Here is a 25,958-nt window from a genome sequence, read left to right on the forward strand (position 1 = left end):
GATTTGCTGCCTTCTCAAGGCATGCCAGATTTCTAGCCAGATTTTTCCAGTCCTTCGTTCCCGTAGACCCCAATGCAGCTGGAACATTAGGCTGGAAGAGTTTGCAACAAAAAGAGTATGCAGCATTCTGGGTTTTTGAGTACATAAGCTATGGCCTCTCCACTTTGTCACCATTGGGGATTTCACACCAGTAATGTGTTGGATGGAAACTTCTATTTTCATTGTCTTCGGGGAACATGAAGTTTTTCACTTGCTGTGGCCCATGCAGTACAAGGAAGTCCCTCAGGCTACTGCTCAAGTGGGTCCACAGTCCTGGATCATCTAGACTTAAGGAACTAAACTCTGCAGCAGCTGTTTCTTGCGCCTCCACCACACTCTTCTCTAATCTACCCTTTTCTTCAGGAATGTGCAGGTTACATCCATTTGAGATGAAGATATGGATGCTGCAGTAGCTGCCAGGTCACCTGCACTCTGACTAACTGGAAGATCAGGCATCTCACATCCTCACTGGGGCCGGAAGGCTCACCGTGAACATTCGTGTCTATGTATCTCAGGAGAGCTCCTTCCTGCTTAGATAGAAAAGCTTCCTTTGCTTTCTTTCTTTTTCTGAATGCTGCCCCAGAGGAGCATTTTCTTCTTTCACTCATGACTGCTGTTCTGTGCCAGCTATAGTGGCTCTCAACACTCAATTGAAGGGGACAAATAAGCAGGTTGGTAGCAGGGACTGAGTGAGGGAAGATATCAGCGTCTTAAGGGCCTAACTGGCTTCTACTACTTCAGTTGACTGCCTGTTCTCCTCAAGTGGGTTCAGGGAAGCAGCAGGAAACAGGAAGCTCCCTGAGAAGCTGGTGTTAATCAGTCCAGGCTCCTGGGGGTGCTAGAAAGGTACATAAGAGGCTCCTCCTCCTCTCTCTCCCTGCAGCTCCTGCTGCTTTCTGTTATTCCCTCTCACCTTTTCTCCTGCCTGCCTGTTATGTCTCTTGTGCCCTCCTTCCTCCAGCACAGCACTCCACCATCTCTGTGCATCTAGAGCAGAGAGAATACATATGCACCAGCAGCAGACAATTTTCTACACTCTGGGTCCTAGTGGCGCCCCCCCACAGTCTGGCACTTGAGGCGGCCGCCTCAGTTCGCCTCATGGTAAGGCCAGCCCTGCTTCTGTTTCCAAACTTGTGCTCAGAGGGGCACTGCCTGCTTAGTTAGGGTGGGTGGGGGTTTGTGCCCAGCCCAGATTTGATTGGGGCTTCATTGCCTTCTCTATGAGATGTTATCAGACTCTCAGTTCCTGACCTGCACAAGTTCTGGGGGGGAAAGAGTGGCAGATGCTGCACTTGGCAGAAATGCAAGCTTCACCCAGGCAGTAGAAGCAGCGTTGATGTTTGTCACTGAGGCAGGGTGCAGGGCAAGGAGTGCTTAAGCAGCTCCCTGCCACCCCCACCCAATTAGGGAGTAGATTGGAGCTAGAAACAGCTGCCAGCCTAATTAGCCAGTGGCTATAAAGGCTGGGAGGGAGAAAGGAAACCAAGCGGGAGGAAGACAAAGGGAGAGGCCAGATGCCTCTGGTCTGCTGCTTGTGAAGCCTGGCTGTAAAATCCTGTATATAGATAGTAAGGTGGTGGTGGGAAATAGATATAAATAAAATACACTGGTGATTGCATCAACCTGAGGCATCTCTGACAGGTTTGTGAGGGCAGCATGGGCAGAAGCAAGAGGGACTCAGCTGCGCCTCGCTACAGTCACTCACTAAAAAGGAGCAAGGGCAGGAGAAACAGTGTTTGAACCCTGGTCATAATTCTGGACTTCTTGCAAGGAAAAAGTTCCTCGATGGGAAAAATAATGGAGAAAAATATTATCTAACTATACTATGTAGACTATACTATAAAAAGCTACTAAGAAACTATATACAACATTTTACAGCAATGACACGGGGGGGGGGGGGAAAGAGCTGAGGATACCAAAGATTCCAGCTCAGACCATGCGGCAGTAAAAAGGACCTGGAAAGGCATCGGTCCGCACCACCTTTTAAGCCCTCAGTTCACAGCACAAGTTCATGGCACATGTGCAGGCCAACGGACACAGCTAGCAAAAAAATTCAGGACTCAGTCACATGGTGTGTGCATGTGTATTCCACGTGTGGACACATAGGGACCATCACTTGAAGAATCATGGAATACACCCTCTGATAGACATGCAAGTGCAGAAACAGCAGAGACACATTAACATGAGTAGGGTTTTGCTGTGAGAATGCGGATACCTGGGCTAGTCTAACCCGGGTGCCCTAACTGGTTAATTGTGCAGCAAATCTTCAAAGGCTGGGAGAGCTGTTCAAATCCCTGAACTGGGGAATTGCCTTGATTACATGTTCTGGTGCATATGTATGAATTCCTACTATAGACATATTATTAGAAACTAGGTTTAACCTGTTTACAAGTAGGGGTTGGTACTAGTGCAGCTATGCAGGTGACTAGCCACAGATGGCTGTAACCATGACAAATTCCCAACATAGAGAAGGCCTTAGTAATATTAAAATCCTCAACAGGACTTCATCAGCACAAGCTGGTATGAAGCTACTACTCTGACTCTTATTCCTTTTCATATTTATATCATTAACCTTTTAAAAAGAAAGTTGTGAAGATGGATGTTGTGAAGGCCAAGACTATAACAGGGTTCAGAAAAGAATTAGATACATTCATGGAGGATAGGTCCATCAATGGCTATTAGCCAGGATGGGCAGGGATAGTGTCCCTAATCTGTTTGCCAGATGCTGGGAACGGGCAACAGGGGATGGATCACTTGATGTTTACCTGTTCTGTTCATTCCCTCTAGGGCACCCAGCCTTGTCCACTGTTGGAAGACAGGATACTAGGCTAGATGGACCTTCGGTCTGACCCCGTATGGCCGTTCTTATGTTCTTAAATGAATTTTTAGTCTGTTGCCCCAGTGTCACAGACCTTGCAGGAGCCTTGCCGTAGAATATAGACTAAGTTTGCCAGATAGTATATGACATACAACAATGACAGATTTGTGTGCTAACAAGAGCTAAATCCACACTCCACATCCTCCTGCTCCTCAGTAGAGGAGAGGTAGGAAACTAGGAGTTAGCCTGATCTCAGTTCTTGCCTCATCTGAGAAGCCAAGGGCCTGCCTCTCACATCTCAAAAGAGCTAGTGTTTTTGAATTTGAGATCAGCTATATGCTTTGGAGGAGGCAAAATGAAGGGAAGGTGAGGCTTGAGGTAAATCTTAGGGAGAGTTGTTAGACTGGAGAGAATGGTTTGGGGCAGGACAAATCTGAGGCTGCCGGACTTGATGCTATCTGTGAGGGGCAGAGTTCAGTTCAAGTTTGATGGAAATGCCAGAATATGCTGGCCCAGAGGGTACAGTTCAGATCTTTATGGATAGTGTTACTACAGGAAGGAGAAATCCAGTTATTAATTATTTGTATTATCACAGCAACTAGGAACCGTAATCATAGACCTTGTGCTAGTGCTGTACTACTCCAAAGTTCCTGGAACACCATGATTGCTGAAGAAAGGTATTGCGGGATAAATGGATAGAAAGGAATTAGGATTAGAGATTGTTGATTGTGGAGTAAGGAGTTTGAGTGAAGTCACACAAATGGGGATAAAGATAAAGGAAGAGCAAAGAAGAAATGGATGAGAAGGAAATAGAAACAGAGAAAGGAGAGACATGGGAAGCAAGAATGAAAAAAAACAAAGTACACAATAGAAAGCAAAGTGAAGGAAAAAGGAAAGGAGACCAAAAGTATAACAGCTATAGTATAATAAACATTTTAGAATTTAGTAGAAACCTGAGGCAAATTTACAATAGAATACATACAATTAGCATGCATATATATATATAAAATTATCTGTACATAAACATTCTTTGAATTCATGTGCGACAGCTTTTGATAGCATACATCCCCTCCATGGAGGCTGTTACCATCCCTGTCAAGCCTGACATTTTTGTCTTTAGAATTACTGCAAACGTAGCATGTATTTCCAAAAACATTTTCAGACAGGATCCACTTCTTGACACCTCTGTAAATGTATTATTCTTCCTACATCACCCTAGACGACCTTTGCAGCGGTCTGTAGGATGGTCAGAAACTATTATACAGACCAATTTGAACCTGTGACCCCAGCCATGAAGAAAGCTTAGCTAGCCTCAGCCCCTACAGCAGGTCCAGAAAGAGCAGAGGGGAATGGAGGGATTAGATTATTACAATTAATAAACGCTTTTCACGGGGGCTCCAACCATTCTGGAAGCTTGAAAACCACCTACCTAGTTCATCTACCTGCCAATGATGTTTGTTCTTTACACTATATTTTCCTACTGCTTTCTTAGGTAAAAGATTGTTGACATGGTGCTATGAATATTCGGTCTTGGGGATAAGGCTAGGCTTTATTTAAGATTTATGAGATCAAGATGAAAAGCAGATCCCAGTGGCATTCCTATCACCCTATACCTGTATCTATAGTACTGCTGCCTTTATTAGGTGTTCAATTACACCTTCATCCATTCAGACACCAGTTTCCAGGCCAAATATTGAAAGTGGATGCTGGGTGAGCCAACTGACTTACACCTTAGGCTGCTTCAGAAGCAAACAGATTCTAAGGGTGCTTTGGCTCAATGGCACATAACTGCAGTCAGATGCTTTTCCCTGCTTATGCGTGCGTCATCTATACATAGGCTACTTTCCCAGCTAAAGGCATTATGAATGTCCGTTTTGGGCAGGAAGACTGATGAGACAAAAGTTGCTTGTAGAGGTCTCTCAGAGAAATCAGTTACCAAAACATCTATGAGGTTGTGGGTGCAGGAATTATTTTTTCACAACTTACATAGGATTCATGTTGAACTTCCAGTGACTATGGAATTGAGGCTAGTAGCATTCAAAGAGAAAAACTAATTTATGTTAAATGGATTTTCTACTTTAAAATTGTGTGGCCATAGACTCTGCAAAAAATTAAAACCAAAGGCAAGTGTGTACAAAATAATTTATTACAGCATAACATATGTTGGCATTATTTTACAGTGAGTTTTTCATTCAACAATTTTGAATCTAAACAGATGACACACAAAGGAGACCATTTTAATTAGAACAGTTTATTTGTCTTAATAAAATCCCCCTTCATGAACTTATATTAGCCTTAGAGGGGCTAGTTAATATTACTGAAAATATTTACATTACAGTGAAATAAAAACAAATCTGATTGAATGATTCCATTGCCGTTTCCAGAAAAATGTATTTTCTGTACAAGCCACAGTATACTTAGGTTTTGATAGCAGTTCTTGTAGAACGCAAAGCTGTCATATGTAGCCATTTTGTCCAGCAATATTATGCTTTAAAACAGCTATATTAAGTTCAGACTTTCATTTTGATGTGTTGTATATTTTATGCACTATTAGTTAATGCACCAGAACTCAGAATAAGAAAGAGGTTCATTGTGATTTGTAGTCAGCCTATTTGTGCTCCCTTAAATAGTTTTTAAATATAAAATGCACTCCTCAACTACTAGTTGCTTTTGTAGCACTTAAAGCAATAGTATTTAGGCAAGAGAAGTATTACATTTATCGGCTATAAGTCCACACCTAAGACTTTTAATGGAGGTATACAGTAAACTTACCAGTGAATTTTTAGGATCCTGAGGAGAACCATATTCCCCATTATTGTACCTTATGCATCTGCCCAAAACTGGAGTAGCTTTTCCAAACCAATAAGTGGCAGTGAAAAAAGAAAGAAGACAGGCAGACAGACAATGGTATCTAAACAGGATCATATTCACTATTATTTCAGGGAATTACATGTACTCAACTGTTTTTTAAAATGTTAAACCATTCAAAAACGTAAGGAAACAATAGCTATGGAACAAAAGGTAGAAAGAAAAGAGTTTTTGAAAACTCTTACCATCAATTTTTAACCAAACCTCCATATCCACCAGCACTAGTTCCATATAAGACACAGAATTGACAAGAAACATGCAAACAGCCAACATTTACAGTTATGTGCTTCAAAAGAAACCAAAATGACCAAAATTAAAGAAACCAAAACAAACAGAAAAAGATGAGGGGATGATACAAGCAGCACTTTTCAGTCTTAATTTGCTAAAATCTGCTCAACTGATAATTTCATTACCAAGAAATTATTATACTTACTTCTATATATAACAACACTTAGGTGAAAGTAGTCTTTAATGTCCATAATTTGGGGATTTTGTTGTTGAATTTGGGGATTTTAAAAGACTTAAAACAGTACAAGAATAAACATGACAAATGTTGATTAGAGATAATGTTTACATAAACATTGGCAGTTCTTTTTGGATGAAAAACACGCTAATAGCATACTCCATATTCATTTAACCATCCAAATATTTCATTTTATACCTGTAAGATATAAAAACTGCATCCTGGAAAAGTAAACCTGATCTGCATCCCACCAGTCTGTAGGTATAGTCAAATATTTTATTTGTACACTACTTCAAATTTCATTGGACAGCACATCATGGTTAACGGCTGTATGGTTCACTGATGCAAAGCTACTGTCATCCTCATTTGTGGCAGGCATAAAGGCAGACGTAAAAGGAAACAGTTTATGACATGCTGTCCGATACTCTTCATACTGGGTGTGGCAGCTTCCGAAGCTGCCATCAAGCAGTGCCTCGAAAACCTTTGTTAAAGTCTAAAGAAACAAGAGCAACAGTTAAATTTAGTCTAGACTATTTTATTACCAAAGAAAACATGGGGCTCTCTAAATCTCGCTTGCATGATTAATGAATGTTGTGCCCTCTGCTGGCAATAAGTCTCATTGTCCTTGTTTACAGAGGTCTGACATCAAGAATATAATTTTAACCAAAATAAAAATATTCCTTTTAATATTAATAATCAAGATTCAGAAAAATTAACTGTGTATATGTATCTTGTGCTTCGTATAACACACCTACTTTGTCCCTAAATATACAAAGAGGTTACAATTAAATTAGTTTACCTTCACATTTTTGTCTCTCATAGTTTCATCTAATCTAGTAGCAATAGCAATAGCTTTCTCTTGTCTTGATTTGTCCAGGAAATACATCATCTTAGCACCTTAAGCAAAAGGAAAAAAAAAAAAAAACCCCACACATTTGATCAGATACTGACAACATACAAGTACAATACTTGATTTATTGTAAAATTATAAACTGATACAGAAAACAATCCAAAAAAAAGGAAGATATTGTGGATTGGGGCTTTCTACAGATTTTAGAACATATAAATTTTTCCATCCATTATATTTTGTATAAGAAAATTATATTTTCACATTTTACTTATTATAAGTGATGACACAGCAAAAATATTTGATAGTACATTAAGAGCATAAGGATAAAGTAAAGCTGTAGCTCTGCTACTGACAAAAATGAAATGCTCACTGGAAACTTTGTTTCACGTTTTCACTAAAATGTTAATAGAAATAGGATGCCTGAGGCAAGAGTTAATAAGGCAAGAGAGGTCAACAGGCAGAATAGGGAAACAATATCTAGATAACTAAGTCGTTCAAGTCAGCATGCTAGTTGAGCTGCACCCTACAATGATAAAGGAACTGGCAGATGTCTTTTTAGAACTATTGTGAATTATTTTTAAAAAGCTCTGGAGTTAAGGTGAGCTGCTAGAATAATGATAATTAATCGTGTTGGCAGGTATGACAGGTCTTTAAGCGACTTATCAGAAGAATTACAAATTTATGTAATTTGGCATCCTACCGGAATAAGTCCAATGGCATGAACAGACATTTCCCCTCTCCCAAATATGCAACACACACAAACTAAATAAGCACACAACCTACTAGCAAGGAAAAATATCATAAAAAGTATGGTTTTGACCTAAAAAGTAACTAAGTAAAAGCAGCACCATCTTACTCAGATCCATTCCTTGTCTGTAATTCAGTCTCATATTTGCTTACTATATTCTTTTCTCAGTAAGTTTTTATAGCTTTCTATTCCTGATTGCTCTACAGGCTCCTATACAATGAATGGGGACAGATAGGTGCCTAAAAATATAATCCACAAAACCCAGCATGCTAGATGGGGAGCTGTGTACGTAAGCCAATAGAAGATGCTGAGAAGAGTGTGGGCTACGCTCCGACCCTCTCATGGAAATAGGCGCTTCCCTGCAGCCTGGACTCATGTGCCTATCTCTGCTTGCAATCCGTCATTACCTAGTGTTGTGAATAGCAGCAGTGAAAGTTACTAGTCTTGTTCTTTCATTCTGTTGCTGCTGCTTTGAAAAGCTATGAGCAGAAGCAGAGGCACTCCAGCTGAGTAGAAAATAAGGAGCGAGGATTGTTTACATTACAAAGGTTTTTTGAGACCACAAGGGATAGAATCTTATGTTTTCTTTTAAAATAAATCCTGTAGAAACGGAAAGCTTCCCACATGAGGCAGAGAGTGGGCACGTGGATTATTAAAGCCCTTCAAACAAACAGAAATGTCAAAAATAATTTGCATCTGAGCCTCTGACATTCTGATTGGAATGAAGTACAGAGAAAGACATTAACTTAATTATTTACCATCATTTAACATTTTCATAGCATCAAAATAAACAAACCTGAGAGCAGATGCAGAATGGAGGTAGCATTATATTTGAGAAACTCTTCATTAAAACTTTCCAAATCTTTGTTAACAAAAATTTTCTGCATTTCTTGAGTTAGGACCTTGTTCACAATTTCTGGGAGATTACTATGATCAGATACTTAGGAAAAGAAAAGCAGAAAAAGTTACCATTGCTGCTATTGTTCTGCAAATACACCTCTTTAGCATGTACACACACACACACACACACACACACACACACACACACACACACACACACACACACACTTTATGATTGAAATCAGTATTACAGAAGTCAATATTTTACCATCTTTGGTTTTCAGCAAAACATTAAATGGCTTCAATAGGTTCTGATGAAATTCTGAACACTTTGTATATAAATGCAATTTTTTTGCCGTGTATGTTATTTTAAATATTTTAGTGTTTCTATAGTATTTAGACACTATAAAATATCTACAGCAGTTTCATTGTACATACCAGATTTAGAGAATTTAATCAAACATTCATGTAGCCATGGGTTATTATTGTTGATAGCAAAAGCTCTCTTGACAGACTGCAACATTAACAGAAACTTTCCTATGCAAAAAACAAGAACCAAAAAACCAAAATCAAGGTTAAATACGTCTCTAACTTTTTGTGTTCCTTTAAATGTCATTGCAGACACCTACCCAAATCCTTAACTTTCTCATAAACATACCCCCAAATGCCCAAAACCTTTAGATTTAGTTAAAAAAGTAAGTTAGGTACATTTTTACTCTCTTCTTTTCAGAAATTAAAAAAAAAAATCTGTGTTTTTTTACAAAGTGATGATAGCAATATTTTCTGAAAAATCCAGCAACCATGTAATAGAAGTATAATATTTAGGTGTCTAGCTTTTACAGGAAGTTATGTCCCCAAATCCTTTGCAGTTTCATTAGTAAATCTAATGCAAATAATAGAAACACTAAGTCTTATGCAGAATTGTCATATCTGTACTCTCAATACCCAGATATAAAATACATATAACGTGGCAGCCCCTAACATCATTCCATTAAAAAAAAGCTGCTGCTCACTATTATTAGCAACATTGCATCAGGTACATTAGTCTAATTTTTTTAATTGCTGAAGAATTACAACTAGAAATATTTTTTCCTCCATATCATCTAATTAGCATATAATCACAAATTCCTTTATTCTTAAAGTCAGTTTTAAGAACAAATTATGTGCTGCCAAACAAAGGTGACATGGCATACATTAAGTTTTCTGTAATATTTATCCACTAATGCTGGGCATGATGGAAACTCTTGCCTCAGTATGTTAGTAAATGTAGACTACAGTTGGGTAAAAATAGGCTGAAATAAAGGATTAGAACATTTGGAGAAAAAAATTAAAACTTGCATATACTTTACCTTTTCTAAAGTATATTTCAAATGCTAACAGATGTGTGTCTATGTTATCTGCAACAAGATTCTTAAGTGGCATAAGGAACTTAATAGCTTCCTCTAATGGATTTTTGACCTGTTTTAATAGAAGACGAAATTAAAGTTACATAAAGGAGGCATCTATCACTAACATACATCTTTTAAAAAGATGAAGCTTTCCATGAAGCTCAACCACCATGCAGTGACAGATTAGCCCTTTTGTTTTTTGAGAAAAAAAAAAAAAAACCACACACACCAGTCCTGGTCCCACTATGCACAGCAAGCAAAAGAGTGCTTCAATCACCTATCTGATTTCTAGAGTATTGGCACAAAACAGAAAAATCTTCATTTATACCCCAGAATGAATTATCTACAGAGTTTAAGAGATCACACAGCCAACCAATAAACCATGACGACACCTGTCTGAAGTACAATCTTCCAGAAGTGTGTGGGGATGGGGTGGCCAAAGAGAATATCATAAGATGAAACTGCCATAAATTTTACATAACAAATAACACAATGCTTACTCTTTCCAGTTTTTCAGGAATTAATTCTTCCTTGGGACCACTAGTTTCCTCCTCTTCCTCATCTCGTTTTTTCTTTTGAGTCTTTTGCTGTCGTTCTCTTTCTGCATGCTTTCTCTCCTCTTCAAGTTTAGCTTTCTTCTGTGCTCTTCTCTGCTTGCTAAGCATTTTTTTCAGTTCTTTGGCTGACAGGTTTTCTATAGATAAAATAAAATAGTTTAATTTAACGTCTGATTTATACATAGACTCAAAATTTCAACAATAATCTTGGTTTTTCCTCAAATAATATATGGGCATCTCTAGACTTTTCATATAGGGAAAGGAGAGATGTATTTATACAAAAATTTCAAAAAGAAACCTTTTCACTTATCAGTAAAATGCACCAATTACTACGTAGTCTAATATTACTGGACATTACACATCCAACACAAAACATTTTGTATCTTAAATGCCAAGGTTTATATAAATAATATAAAACTGAAAGTCCAGAAACTTAGAAGTGTTCATTTAAACCATGAGTCAGATGAAATGCGAAGTTTGGAAATCTCATTATATTATTTACATCCTTTATTAGAACACTTTGTACTCACACAGTGCCTTTCATCCAAAGATCTCAGGTGGCCCAACAAAAGGTGGATGACATTTTTCTTGGAGGCTAAACTTAAATTCACCTATTACCCTTAGTTCAATATCATCTTAATGCTCTTGGTAAGATCTACTGGAAACCTCCTAAAACATTATTATTAAAGGGTGCAAACACTCCGGTGTAAGTGCATAGACTTAAATTTAACTTAGAAGGTAGTATAACTATTATATAGCATAAATAATGTATATACAGCTAATGTACTAGGTGCTTTGTAGAGGAGCTTACACTATAAACAGACAGACAACTTGGCGGAGAAAGGAAAAGTGACATAAGTGCATTGAACTGTGCTGTAAAACATGCATCTTGTTATACACTATATATTGTGTAATGTATTATACTCTGAAGGGAGGACAAGGATTTATTAGTCTCACATATGTCAATTCTTCCTGTCCTTTAAAAAAAAAATTGAATTATCATCTTTGAATTTCTTCCCCTTGGTCAATGCTGTCTCAACATTAAGATGCTCTGGATATATGCAATATTCTAGTTGCAGCATCACTGGTGCATAGGTGGGAAGTAAAATTTTTAGATGTTTTGCAGGCATACTGCATTTGAAGAACCTCATAACTAATTTACTCACCATTATTACCCCCTTAGATCCTTCACATTTACACTTTGAGAAAATATTTTTCCCAATGAATACCAGTTTCAGATTATTTCCCAGATGTATTCACTTGTATTTTGCCAAGCTGAAGCTCAATTTACTTCCTGTACATAATTCTAACTTCTCTACGTGTCTCTGTATGTTTTCCCCAGGCAGAGTGGTGTGTGTAAAATACCTAAATTATTAATATACCATATATACTCGTTCATAAGCCGAATATTTTTGGTAAAAAAGAGATGCATCAAAGAGCCGGGGATCGGCTTATAAACGGGTCTACACTAAAATTTGATTATTTTAAACTCTATGGAATCATTGAATTGAATATCTAATACATCGTTGTTTTGTTTACCTGGAGCATCTGCAGACATGGAGCCCTTCAGCTCCCTGTGGCCAGGATTGCTGTCCCCAGCCACTGGGAGCTGAGGGGCTCCATGCCTGCAGACGCTCCAGGTAAAGAAAACATCCCGACCCGCCAGTGGCTTACCCTGATGGCCAGGAGCCAAAGTTTGCCAACCCCTGAAATATAGGGTCGGCTTATGAAAGGGTCATACAGTTTTTGCTATTTTTACCTAACCATCTTGGGGGGTCAGCTTATAAACGAACGGGCTAATGAACAAGTATATACGGTATTAACTACATTAGGTCTAACACCAATTACTGCAGCAATCCATTGACTACCTTCCGGAACCTAAACTCAATACATGATTGTTTTATCATTACCTCTTCATTTATTATTTTCCTGGTTTAAGATCTATGTAGTGGTGTTCATATCTAAAACAAGATAAAATTTTAGAAGGTATTTTATATACACCAAATGCTTTACTAAATTTAACCGACATCTGTCTTTTGTTCAACTACTAGTTTTGTAATTTGATAAAAAAGCTTGTCGGCAATAATATTTATTCTTGACTATTTCTTTTCAGTCACTGATCAAACATTCAAGGACAGAAAACGAAAACTTCTGTATGGTACAATATATAATAATTTTATAGCATGCAATGTTATTTAGCTTAGTAAATTTTAATTTGTTTTATGTACACATTGGCCTGCATTACTGCCTAGGTACCTGAATTCACTTCTTGTTCTTTGCTTTCATTGGTCAGAGGATTATCATGTAGTTTCAAGTAGATTTCAATTGCTGATCGAGCAGCCTTGAAATAGAAGGCATGTTTCCTGAGAACATCTTCCAATCTCAGAAGGTCTACATAGGCCCGAAGAGTCATCTTTCTCATGCAGTATGTGTGGAAGTCAAACTGATCATCTGTTATCTCAAAAAAATGCTTAAAAAAAACCAAAAAACAAGATCATACTTAAATCCTTTCACTGATTTTCTGTTCATTACCATCTAGATACAAAGTGGAGTAACAATTAGCATTATTTGCAGCCCCGACATATCTACCATGGAAAATAAGAGAGAACCATTTACTGTAGAAATGTAGTTAAGAGAAATCTCCCCTCCATCTCTTTAAAAAAGAAAGCTAATTTAATTTACCCAAAAAACAAACCCCCCTCCCATTGATGCGAACAGCAATTTTTATTGTTCCGATTCCATCAGAAAATACTACCCCATTTTATTTTGTTTTTAAATAGTGTCTACATGTTTGAACAGATAGAAGAGAGATGGCACAAAGCAATGTAAGAATAGTTTTAGATAATAGCATGTCAAAAAGATTTATGGTTATTGGATTTTTCGTTTAACAAAAAAAGATCGGTTATCCATTAAGTTAACACGCTGATTGTATAGCATTTTTTAAAACTGCAGTATCAAGATTTTTAAATGTGAAGAATGGCATGCTGAACTGATTGATGCAACCAATATTTACACTGCATTATGAAAAAATTTATATAGGAAACAGACCAATCTTTTTACCTACTTACCCTTTCCACTTCATGACATTTTTTCAAGGCATCACCATACTTCGCTAGTCTCTGATAAGCTGAAGCGCATTCAGTCTGGAACCACATACACTGCATCTCATTTAGATTTTCCATAGCAGATGTCCCTTCCTAAAACGAAGATATTCATAACTGGTTAAACCAATAATTTATCAACTGCTGTTTTCCCCCCCCCCCCCTCACACGTGACTTTTGTTACTAAACAACCATTCATTCATCTATAAACACATTTACAATACAATAAAAAATGGCTATAATTGCAAAACCTCCCTTATTAAAATAATTATTGACATTCTGAAAAAGAAAAAAATAACTTCTGCTCCAGCTGATTCTTCCAGCCTCCTTGTTTCTTTAAGTGGTACTTCTGCAAAGCCACATGGGCACAGATTAATATACTTGAAAAATAATTCATTTTGCAGGGTAATATCTCAATATTTTTTCAAGATAAATTCAAACAAAAAAAGAGACAATTCCCTCTTCTAAGATTAAGAGGCAGTGAAATATCAGACTCATTTTTATGAGAATCCTTAAGTTTTTGAAGGAGTAGTTTATTCTTTTTTGCCTGAATCAGAGGAAGCACCTGCTAGTTTAAAACCAACAGGTATATTTACTGGTTTGTTGACAGTACCTCTACTGACTCCAAACAGAATTTTTATACTCTGGATTTGGAATATTAAAAAAAAAAATTAAGGAGGATTGTAGAATTTTTGTTTTATAAATTTCAAGATTTTAGATCAATAAAAACTATTGAAAAAATTGGAAGGCACGTTCTATAAACTATCAAAATAATGACATACAAGAAACCAAGTTTGCCACCAAATTCTCAAAACATTTAAGAGGAAAGGAAAACACTACTAAACAATCTAATTCTGACATATAAGTTATTTAACACAAATGTATCTTTGGCTTAATTCTGTATTATCAATTAAACTATAGATACAGTAGATGGCATTACTACATATGAAGAAAATACTACAATTTTGTTCCATTAATAGATGAAAAATAAATATTTTTCTTCAAGTCAGCTGATAAAAATATCAATAAACATCTAGCTCAAAACTTTCATAGTCAGATTATTCAACAGCCAAAGACTTCCACTGATATTCTAAGAAAAAAAGACATCTTGTTTTCCACAGTACAAAAAACTTTATACAGAAACTAAATAGCACACTAAATCAAATTAAATCAAACCAGATCCTCCCCCCACTCTGTTTATGGGAATCATCAGACTACACTGTGGATTTCTACAATTTCTGGAAACTGACAAGCGGTGAGCACCTTAGGTAAGAGATGGTATTTTTGAAGTGCTGCTTAAATTTCTGGAACTATGCAAACGGTTTTGCAGTGAGAACCTTAGTTTTTATACTCATGTGAATGCAGACATTGTGGATTTTATAAGCAGGGGGCTACAAGCTAAGTTTTCAGGAGTGCATAAAAGTGGCTTAGTAAGCTAAATCCCATTTTCAAGTTAAATCAATGGGAATTAGGCACTTACTATTTAGGTGCTTTTGAAAATCCTAATAGATGTCTATCTGCATCTTTAGGTGCCAAAATAGCTTTGAAAATCTGGCCCTTAGAAGCCTAAGTCTTATTGAAATGACTTGGATTCAACATGAACAATTTGAAATGCAGCAGATTTGTTCTTAAACAATTAGTCCAAGTTACATAGCTTGACAATGACAATTTTCCAAGACAAGACAGCTATCAAGTGCGTTCCACAAAGTGATTTACTCCTGTACGTGTGGCAATGAATAAACATTTCTGGAGTAACATCTGTGCTACATCATAGTCTGCTAGAAAATTATTTATTACTAATATTAAGTTATAATTACACAGGCAAGCATACCGTAACAATGGACAAATATCTCTAAATGGATAAATTTCTGTTGTCACTCAAATCAGTTACTCTGGCAGAGATGTGGTATCAGATAATTACATTTGATATATGTGATTTTCCAAATGAAAATACTACAAACCCCCTCTTTAAAACAATATTTCCTACCCTTGTAAACTTGGAACACATCTCCTCTGCATCTTTCACCATATTTGCTCGGAGCATATATTTTGCACATTTGGAGTTGATGAATCTATCTGCTGTATCCAAAGACTGTGCTTCATCCATCCATTTGGCAGCTTCCTTGAGATTACCTACATGCTGTTATGGGGGAAAAAGTCAGTTATATTTCATTATTAAATATATTTTTGACTAAATATAGACATTTATAGCTATTAGTACTTTGGCACCAGGATTTATAAGCACCTTAGAAATATTAAGGATAGATTTTAGTCTTTTTTTCCTGTGGACTTTCCAAAATGACCACTCATCGTAAGTTATGATGCTTTACTCCATATTATAAACAAACTGGAAAGTGTGTTTACATTTTCTGATTGACAGAGCAGAGTGTCAAATAAAAAACAGAACAAATGATCATGCCCAAAACCAGAAAATCACACTTATGAAAATTTCAACTGAGTAAGGGACCTCTCATAGCCTAAAATTAGACACATTTAATTTAAGTTTTTTACCTTGTAAATTTTTGCTTTTAAATAGAACAGTTCTATTAATGTTGGAGTGCTTGCAATTGCAGCATTAATGTATTCCAAGGCCAATGAACACTGGCCAAGTTTGTCAAAGTGCTGTGCCAGGAAATAACGAACCCAAAGTAGTGTCGTTGGGGGCTCCTTCTCTCCATTTTCTGTAACAAAACAGATATAAAATTACAGTGGCCAATAAGGCTGAAGACTTCATTTGGGGAAAAAACACAAAAAAACTTGACAAATTCAGCAAATATTTGCTAAATTGTTTTTATTTGCAAAAAGGTAGAGATATAACTATTCTCTGGCAAAAGGCAGCAGCACTCCAACAATTATTGATAACTGTTAATACAGGGATTAGTAACTGAAATGTAATTTTAATACCTGTCTATTGAAACTTACCATATGGACTAAAAAAGTCACAGGTTTTCAGAGAGGCTTCGTAACCAGTAACAAGTTCTTGAATTATTTCTACCTATATATGAAAAATATAAATTTAAAGGTTTGCCTTAAAATACTATAAATGTTGGAAATAGGATCATGTTCACATTTTTACAGTTATAGCAAATCACCTAAAAATACACTGAAGCAGTGTTTATAGAACTACACTAAAATAAACAGACACTTAACTGGGAAAAAACCTGGATGGATCACGTGTGTATTCTAGAAACAGCAATGAGGCGCGGGGCCAGCCTGCAGAGCCAGCGGAGCGCCTGAGGGTAGCGGTGTGCATGTGGCAGAAACAGCAATTACTGTTCCTCATCACTATCACAATATACCTTTTGTTCATCCATGGTAGCGGTTCTACATTTTCCCCCCACTACATATTCTTGAAAATGAACTATCAAAACTCAGTTAAATGTATTTGATTAGTCACCCCCTCCCAAGGGCTGCTTAGGAAATATTTTAGGTACTTCAATTTTTGAATGCCCAACTTGAGACAACTTGAAGAGGGTTTGTTTCTGAAGAAGGCTGCAAGTATGCTTCTCATAAGGATGAAGGGTGGAAAGGGGTCTCTGGCTGAGTCCCTGTGAAATGACTACATGAACGCTGCTGGGATTTTATTGAGTTATTAATGATGAGGGCAGTTAGAACCTTGGTTATGATATAAAATTATTCTACTTAACTGCCAGGGGGAAAATTTGTCACATACACATGGAAGATATATAGCACAGCTATGCATAGTCCTAACTCAGGAAGTTCCTTCGAGAGGAAATGCAGCCAAACTCCAAACCTGGAGACAATGGGACTTTCTGTGCCTGCGTCCTGTAGATAACTAACTGCTTGGTTTGCAAAATAACGCAAGGGGGGGGCAAGTAGATGAACAATAAGGGGGTCATAAGAGAGACAGATACATGTAGCTTGCTAATTATGTATGGTAATGATAGCAAATTTTGGCCAATCATAGAGCGATAGATTATCATAAGCAACTGCATATAATGCTTTGGTGTAAGTGTTTTCTTTGTTCTTGCTGACTTATGAGCTCGAACCCAATTGCAATTGAAATAAACGGATCGCCCCTCCCGGAGCTCCTTGCTTGATTAGCTGTGTCCGCCTCTCCTTATTCCTCAGCTGGAACGGACAGGAATTTCTATGACAGTTATATGACTTAGATTTTTAAATCTAAACAAAGAGGCCTGATTTTAAGAAGGTTGATGCTCAACACTTTTTGAAAATCAGGCCCCTTCAATGTCTGAAGTTGGTCACCCAAAAATTGAGGCACCTTAAATCAATAGTCTCTTGAAAATTTAGCCTACAACCTGAAATTTGCATTGTACAATCTTGACACAAATGCGCTCTCTGTGAGTAGTTGCGTAATATCATAAGAACCAATTGATTCTATTCTAGAGCAGACGACTTGGTAGTGCAATGCATCTACTCCTGAAAGCTTTAGAATTCTTTAGCACAATTCATTGTTTTGTAGCTAGGCTAATTGAGATTAAAAGTTGCCTTTCAAGTCTAGCAAGTATCCAACTTCTCAAGGGAACAAGAATAGAAATTAAGATGAACAGAAAATTGTAATATGCATACAAAATACATTACATGATGAAAAGCATTTATATTTTGGGCCGCGCATGGTGCATACGGGAGGGGACAACTCTATGGACCAGTTACATAAATACATTAGCTTTTCACCACCTAAAGATGTAAGTTGAAATCTGGATTGTTACACATAGAAGGTGTTCAGTGAAAACAATCTTGTCTCTATATAAAACAAAATAATTACTAAGAAAAGAATAAATGACGGAAAACCCTGCGAGATTTAAATCTGATGAAATGTGCAACATTTTGAAGACATACTTTTAAAAGTATGAGAATTAAAACACAAAAACTAACGGTCACTCTAGACCACCAAGTGAAGTGGTCAGAAGGGCTTATTTTAGGTAAACACATACCTACCTTAATGTGCCAGGAAATACCAAATCTTATTTTTCAAAGTAAATTATTTCACATTGGATCTGCTAAGTCCCATGAAGCCATTGTGAACTCTTCAAAAGGGGTTATATTTATGAATGGTCATAAAAAGAGAGTTTTGGAAAAATCTCAACAGAAGTCATGTTTTTGGTAAAAAAATAAAATAAAAATTTTAGGACTTACATACTAGCCCCTTTTTCCCCCCATAGACCTAACTTTTAACAAAGGAGGAAAAGTGCTGAAGAGCCACATAGGCAAGTAGACAAAGGAGAGAAAACATTTAGTATTGCTCTCAGACCTGCCCGCTTCCATTTGTTGAAATGGACCAGCAGAAAACCTCTTATACAACCCCTTTCTTTTTTTAAGAGAATATTAAAATACTGAAAATATCAGTTTCCCCTTAAGTAGCAAGCTTGAGGTATATAGCTACACTACACAAACAGAACAAGCCACCTTTCCTTAGTGCTTTTCATTACTAATCTGAAGTGCTCCCAGACTTTAAATTCTTCTCATTTAACTATTGAAAAATTCAGATAATTTTTGTTGTGGTCAAGAAGCTTTACTAGCTTGAGAGTTATTTATGTCAAGAGGAATTAAATCTTCATACTGACTTCAGGAATATTAAATATGCTTCATGAACCAATGCGAGCATTGTCTGGTTCCTAAAGTGACACAAATTCTACTAAATTGCACTCGCTCTTTAACAAGATGCTAAGTTCTTGCCGTGGCGCCAGTGCTCTGGGCTGCAGGGCTGCGAGCTCCTGCCAGGCAACACAGCTGCAAGAGCCACCGGCCTGCCCCAGTGCTCTAGACTGCGCGGCGGCGTGGCTGGCTCCAGCCGGGCGGCGCGGCTGCCAGTCCTGATGCTCTGAGTGGCATGGTAAGGGCCAGGGGAGCAGGAGGTGCCGGGGGGCAGTCAGGGGACAGGGGGTTGTTGGATAGGCGTGGGAGTCCCGGGGGCCCTGTCAGGGGATGGGGGTGTGGATAGGGGTTGGGGCAGTCAGGGGACAGGGAGCAGAGAGGGTTGGATAGGGAGGGTCCCAGGGGGGCAGTTAGGGGCAGGGGGTCCCAGGAGGGGGCAGTCAGGGGACAAGGAGCGGGGGGGTTGGATGAGTCAGAAGTTCTGGGGGGCGGGGCAGTCAGGTGTGGGAAGTGGGAGAGGGTGGATAGGGGGCAGGGGCCAGGCTGTTTGGGGAGGCACAGCCTTCCCTACCCGGCACTCCATACAGTTTTGGAACCCCGATGTGACCCTCAGGCCAAAAAGTTTGCCCACCCCTGCTCTAGGCAGAAGTACCCATTTCTCTCTTTACTGCAACAGGTAACCTTCATAGTAATCAGGACTTAGACCACATAGAGCTACAGGTCAGCGTTTGCACCCTGCATTATATCTGGAAGTATTATTAAGCCAATGTAGGCTTTTGACAGGTGTAACATGCTCTAAACAGCTGCCACAGTTAAGAAAGCAGATCGCCACATTCTGCACTAATTGTAGATTCCAAAAAAAAACTTGAGTGGATAACTACCTCCCTGGTCTCCAAAGCACCTGCTCTTATGACCTGCTCCAAACTTGCTCTTATGACATTTATATAGCATGTTTTCACAGGTACTACTCAGTCAAAATATGAGCTAGTTACATTTGAAAATGAAAGCATTGAATTATGAAGCTAAGCAAAGCCCAATTATATCCTAAGTACACTCTTCATTGTTTGTGTTTCTCAAATATATATTTTTATTGTACAAACTTAAATGCAAATAATGTGTATGCATCTTAAAGTCATAAGTTATTTGTTATAAATGAATAGGTAATGGATTTCCAAAAATTCCCACAAATGCATTTTCTTAATTATTTTATTCTTGTGCATAAATAGCTCTTCTTGAGTGGACTAGTACTGAAAAATAAACTGTGTTCTCTTAAGTAAGAGGTAGCATGGGGGAAATTAATATGCTTCTGTTAGTGTGATAACTAGTCAATTTGACAGACAAGAATATTTTTAAATAAATCCTTTCAGAGACGAGCACAAAAACTATCCAATTCCATTTTTAGAGACTGCGATGTTAAAATATTGATAAACCTATCTGCTGAATACTGAGTTAATTACATCTTGTATTACAGCAGTTAGTCAAAATATGTTGCATCATGCTAAACCAGGGGTCGGCAACCTCTGGCACGCGGCTCGCCAGGCGCGGGCCGAGGAACGTGCTGGCTGCGGCTTCCCACAGCCCCCATTGGCCTGGAGCGGCGAACCGCGGCCAGTGTCAGCTGGTGGTACCAAGCCGCGATGGGTACTGTGGGTCTCAGAGTTGCTCAAAGACTTAGTGGTCGGTACAGGTCACTGATATTGAAAGAACCTGGAGCCTCAGCTGTACTCTTTTTAGGACATGTGGTCTCTGAAATAGCAGGCCTCTGAGGTGACCTAGACCTCTTAATGCTGACTTTGTGAAGCGATCTAGAGCTTTTTTGGGGGGAAGTCTTGGAGTCCCCCCCCCACTTCCAATTATTTCCTCGGTAGGAGTAACAGGTGAGTGGGCTACAGTGGAGGTTGAAGGGGCACTTTTGTTACCAAAGATCCGTTGTACAGGGGTGGTATCTTGGCATGTGCCTGATCAAGGTTGCAGGGAGCACTATCATGAGAAATCTAAGCTTTATCTTCCTGTTCTTTCTAGACCTACTCCAGAACCCAATACAAACTCGACACCTACAAGTGATATGGATGTCCCCCAGGCAGTGAAGACAGCTAGAGTGCCCATCACTAACATGGATAGACTCCAACAAGTTAGACACCATTTAACCCCAGGACAATTCGGCATATTCCAGAATATGGAAAATGAACTTCAGAAAAGATGACGACAACCTCTCAGGGAGGGAGTGGGAGAGGGAGTGAGAGTGTAAACAAACTTGCAAAAGGTCCCCCAAACTACATATAGAACTAAATTAACTAGTAAACCAACAACAAAATTACCACCTATAACAACTTATACAGGTCAGCTAAGCTACTTTAAGAAATGGGGACCTCAAGTCTTGCTCTGTCTCAGGCCAACGCAGTTGAAGAGGACAAACCACCCTCAATTCCGACACTGCCCTATGTACCGTTGGTAAGGGGTATAAGGATAACTAGGGTGCACATGCGGACCAAACAGGTAATGCTACCAAAAATCTCTAACCAAAGGCACATGCACATCTGAAGTGGAGCATCCACAGGGACATTACTCAAAGAACCTTGTTTTTATTTATTTTTAGGTATTCCATTATAAGAGTTTTCTGGCTCCTTTTGGAATACTTTCCATAGTTTATGCCTTAAACACATGGCTGACAAATCAGCTCACACAGGGCAACAGAAATTTTACAACTTGTTGCTGTGCAACCAGAAATAAGGGAAAGTAGTTGGAATGGAATAGAAGGGCATGGATTTTTCCACACTTTTCCTTGCTGAAGTCTTTTCTAAACCTTCTTCTGAAAGAACAGAGATTCCTAATTTGTCTCTATAGTAATCCTTCTCGGCTATTTTCCTTGCCAGGCCCAATGAGTGAATTTTCTCTATCTAACAAGTCCTATCTATTTTGTCTGAGTTCCTACTTATTTGAGTTGATTTGTAAAACAATCATTTTGGCTGTAAATAGATATTTACTCACTGCTATCCTAAAAAGAAATACCTTTGAGCAGGAGGAATAAGTAAATACCACCAGTACTGTCATAAACACTTAGTCAGCTTGTTAATTCTTATTAGTGATCCTAGCACAGCTTGTAGAAAAGAACTTTTACCATTTATTTTTAATTAAAGTTTGTCCTAAGTGTCAAAGCGAGCTATTAGCTCTACTTCAGCATTTCTCAAACTGTGGTTGGTGACCACAGATATTTCACAAAATACTTGCTGGTAGTCCACAAAGCTGGTTGGTCATATGATGCTCACTCTCCTTGTTTCCAGCTACTAAGTCACATTAAAAGACCGCTGAAATTAATACTTGCTTAGTATTTCTTTCCAATGTAAAATATTGGGATGTATGTCACAAATGGGAGGGAATGTAGTTTACAACAGTGGCTCTCAAACTTTTTTACTGGTGACCCCTTTCACATAGTAAGCCTCTGAGTGCAACCCCCCTTATAAATTAAAAACACATTTTATATATTTAACACCATTATAAATGCTGGAGGCAAAGTGGGGTTTGGAGGTTGACAGCTCGCAACTCCTCATGTAATAACCTCATGACCCCCGGAGGGGTCCCAACGCCCCGTTTGAGAACCCCTGGTTTACAACAATCTCTGTATCAAGAGTGGGTCCACACTACATAAAGTTTGAGAACAAATGTGCTATTTAATTTGTTAATATTTCTATGCCTGGAAAATAACATGCAACTAAGCCAGCATTGTTAGTTCTTTAACTCCACGCCACTTACAACTCCCGTTTATGAACAAGTGACTGCCCTGTTCAGTAAGCCCGACTTCAAAGTCTTTCCAGCTACAGAATACATCCAGTGCAGTCAAAGACTTTGATTTTAATACTGTGAAAAACACTGAATTATCTAGGACATCCCCTTCAACATGAGGTAAGTCTTTCAGGTCTCCTATGATGTGTGTCAATACTAGGAAAATTTTCTATTAATTTTCTGGCAACATCACAAACTAATTCTGCTCTAAGCAAGTTTTCATGACAGTGCTAGAACACCTATGTCCTGCTTACTCTAACACACTGGGGATAGGACTGGTACAGGTATACCAGAAAAACAGGTACATTTTCTACTGTACACAAGGTCACTGAATATGCAGACAGTCAAACAATAAATCTAAAAGGTGTGAATTTCCCCCATTCATAAGCCAACATAAGACATTTCATTACTAGTGGCCTTAGCTGAAACATCCAGTTCATGTGCCTATCCAGTGTAATGAGCTTTTTATTCCTTTGATAGAAGATATAAAATTGCAAGCTTTAAGACCCCATCAACCCTACAATTTTTACAGTGCTTGTAATCAGTTTGTGACACTGTTGTCTCCGAACATGGTTTGTGCCAACATACAGTACAACAATTAAGACACCGTGCCTAACAAAGTTTGAATATTTCATACTGATTTTGCCAGCAGGCAAGGTCTAGCACTAGTGTTGTGCTGCAAATCAGTCCTAGCACACACATTTTGTGATGCAGAGTGTACTACTAATTAGGTCTACGTAAGTGGGTTAGCCAGTTTGGCTCTCTCTCAGGTATCTGTGTGGGAAGACATGTCATAGGGGTTCACTCCTTGTGCCTGTCTTTCAGGCAATATCCCTTACACAAAGCCATTTCTACAAGACTTTACTGACTACATAACTCAGAAGCATTGAGAAGATTTAAGTTTCTCAGCACTTCCTATTACTGGACACTACAAGTTTTCTTACCATCAGACAGCACTCCACTGGTATTAGAACAGCTGGAAGTGATAGTGTGGACAGACAACAGTAATAAAAACACTCGTGCCTTGTTTACATCAGCAATTCCAAGAGTGATACTGTTATAATACTGTCCAGCAGAAGCCCCAGCAGACTGAGAAATGCAGGGCTCATTCAGATTCTGAACAGCATTTCTAGTGTCTTAAATTTCATAAGACTGGACTTCCTCCCGGGAAGTGTCAATAAAATGGTAGTTCCTGTGGAGAGTCTTCAGCATCATTCAGTTATGAAAATACTGAAAAATGTGACGGGGGTTTCTAAATAGTTTTGAAAAATCATTTAAACACACATTTAGTGTACATTACACTTAGAGTATTATAACTAAGCACTGGTACTTATGCTCAGGCCTGGTCTACACTTCAAATTTAGATTGACTAGTTACATTGCTCAAGAGTGAGACAAAAATTCGCATCCCTGAGAGCTGTAGTTAAGCTGAACACCCAGCATAGATATAGTTAGATAGAAAGAAGAATTCTTCTGTCAACCTAGCTACATCCGCTTGGGGAGATGGATTACATACATCACTAGAAATATCCCTCCCATCAGTGTAGGAATCATCTACACTATAGCTCTACAGTGACGCCTGTAGTGTAGACAGACTCTCTCACATAGTTACAGAGGCTAACTACAGTAACTCCTCACTTAAAGTCATCCCGCTTAATGTTGTTTCGTTGCTGATCAATTAGGGAACATACTCATTTAAAGTTGTGCAATGCTCCACTCTTACGTTGTTTGGCTGCCTGCTTTCTCCACAGCTGGCAGCCTCCCTATGCCCCCCTCCCTCCCCAGCGCCTCCCGCCCACCTCCCCCCGCCTCCTGCCTGGCAGACCCCGCGGATCAGCGCCTTTCCCCCTCCTCCCCCCGCCTCCTGCCCGGCAATCAGCTGGCTTGCGGCGTTTTGGAGGCAGGAGGGAGGGGAGAGGAGCAAGGACTCGGTGCACAGGCTCCCCATCCCTCCTGCCTGCGGCAATCAGCTGGCTTGCGGCGTTCGGGACACAGGGGAGGGAGGGGAAGCCTGCGCGCCGAGTCATCGCTCCTCCCCCCTCCCTTCTGCCCAGGGCAATCAGCTAGCTTGCGGCGTTTTGGAGGCAGGGGGGAAGAGCGAGGACTCGGCGCGCAGGCTCCCCCTCCCTCTCCTGCCTCCTGAACGTGGCAAGCCAGCTGATTGCCCTGGGCAGGAGGGAGGGGGGAGGAGCGAGGACTCGGTGCGCCTCCCCCCTCCCTCCCCTACGCAGCAATCAGCTGGCTTGCGGCGTTTAGAAGGGAGGGGAGGGAGGAGCCAGGACGCAGCAAGCAAAGTAAAGGGGGAGGAGGTGGGGGGGAGAAGAGGCGGGTCAAGGGTGGGGGCTTGGGGGAAGGAGTGGAGTGGGCGGGCTGAAGGTTGAACCCCCGTCTCTGGTGCTTGTAGAGTAGGGGAAGCTGCCCTGGAACCTAACCCCCCCCCCATTTACATTAATTCTTATGGGGAAATTGGATTCGCTTAACATCGTTTCACTTAAAGTTGCATTTTTCAAGAACATAACTAAAACGTTAAGTAAGGAGTTACTGTATTACTGATGCATCACATGTGAAACCAAAACACCTATTCTAAGGCTGCCTAACAATTCCCATTATAAAAAAACTGGTTCAAATGTTTAAAATTTTAGCAAACCTCAACTAATTAGGTTGGGATTTTCCATGATTGGAGCTTGGGGTTCAATTTATTTTTTGGAAATTCAACCACACACAACGTAGACATTTCCAAGAATATTACTGAAAAGTTTTGCATTGTTTAAAAGTAAAATAATAATAATAAAAAAAATATTCAGACTTAACAATTACCATCTCTTTCTTGTGCCATGATGCAGTAACTTGAAATTTTGCAGGGAGTAGTCCGGGGGTCAGACTGGTGCTTTTTACTGTATTACTGTCCCCATGAAAACCCTTCCAGATTT

At 39.0% G+C, this 25,958-nt stretch overlaps 1 protein-coding gene across 4 annotated transcripts in view; it reads right to left on the reverse strand.

Annotated features, from left to right (window-relative positions):
• Positions 1–5,652: 5,652 nt before the first annotated feature.
• Positions 5,653–25,958, reverse strand: part of LOC112103181 (N-alpha-acetyltransferase 16, NatA auxiliary subunit) — an 88,383-nt gene continuing 68,077 nt past the window's right edge. The window contains exons 10-20 of one of the 4 annotated variants that reach the window (XM_026654754.2): positions 16,595–16,667; positions 16,184–16,353; positions 15,660–15,812; positions 13,640–13,768; positions 12,828–13,041; positions 10,515–10,708; positions 9,976–10,084; positions 9,065–9,163; positions 8,583–8,726; positions 6,988–7,085; positions 5,653–6,681 (exon numbers count right to left, since the gene is read on the reverse strand). In XM_026654754.2, the coding sequence (XP_026510539.1) occupies positions 6,481–6,681; positions 6,988–7,085; positions 8,583–8,726; positions 9,065–9,163; positions 9,976–10,084; positions 10,515–10,708; positions 12,828–13,041; positions 13,640–13,768; positions 15,660–15,812; positions 16,184–16,353; positions 16,595–16,667 (1,584 nt within the window). In that variant the 3' untranslated portion in view covers positions 5,653–6,480. Of the gene's footprint in view, positions 6,682–6,987; positions 7,086–8,582; positions 8,727–9,064; positions 9,164–9,975; positions 10,085–10,514; positions 10,709–12,827; positions 13,042–13,631; positions 13,769–15,659; positions 15,813–16,183; positions 16,354–16,594; positions 16,668–25,958 lie in introns of those variants that run through there. The other 3 variants (XM_026654777.2, XM_026654823.2, XM_026654867.2) reach the window with 3 other exon arrangements.

Source organism: Terrapene carolina, unplaced genomic scaffold (assembly GCF_002925995.2).
Source record: "Terrapene carolina triunguis isolate 2854851 unplaced genomic scaffold, T_m_triunguis-2.0 Scaffold18, whole genome shotgun sequence".
NCBI lineage: Eukaryota > Metazoa > Chordata > Testudines > Emydidae > Terrapene > Terrapene triunguis.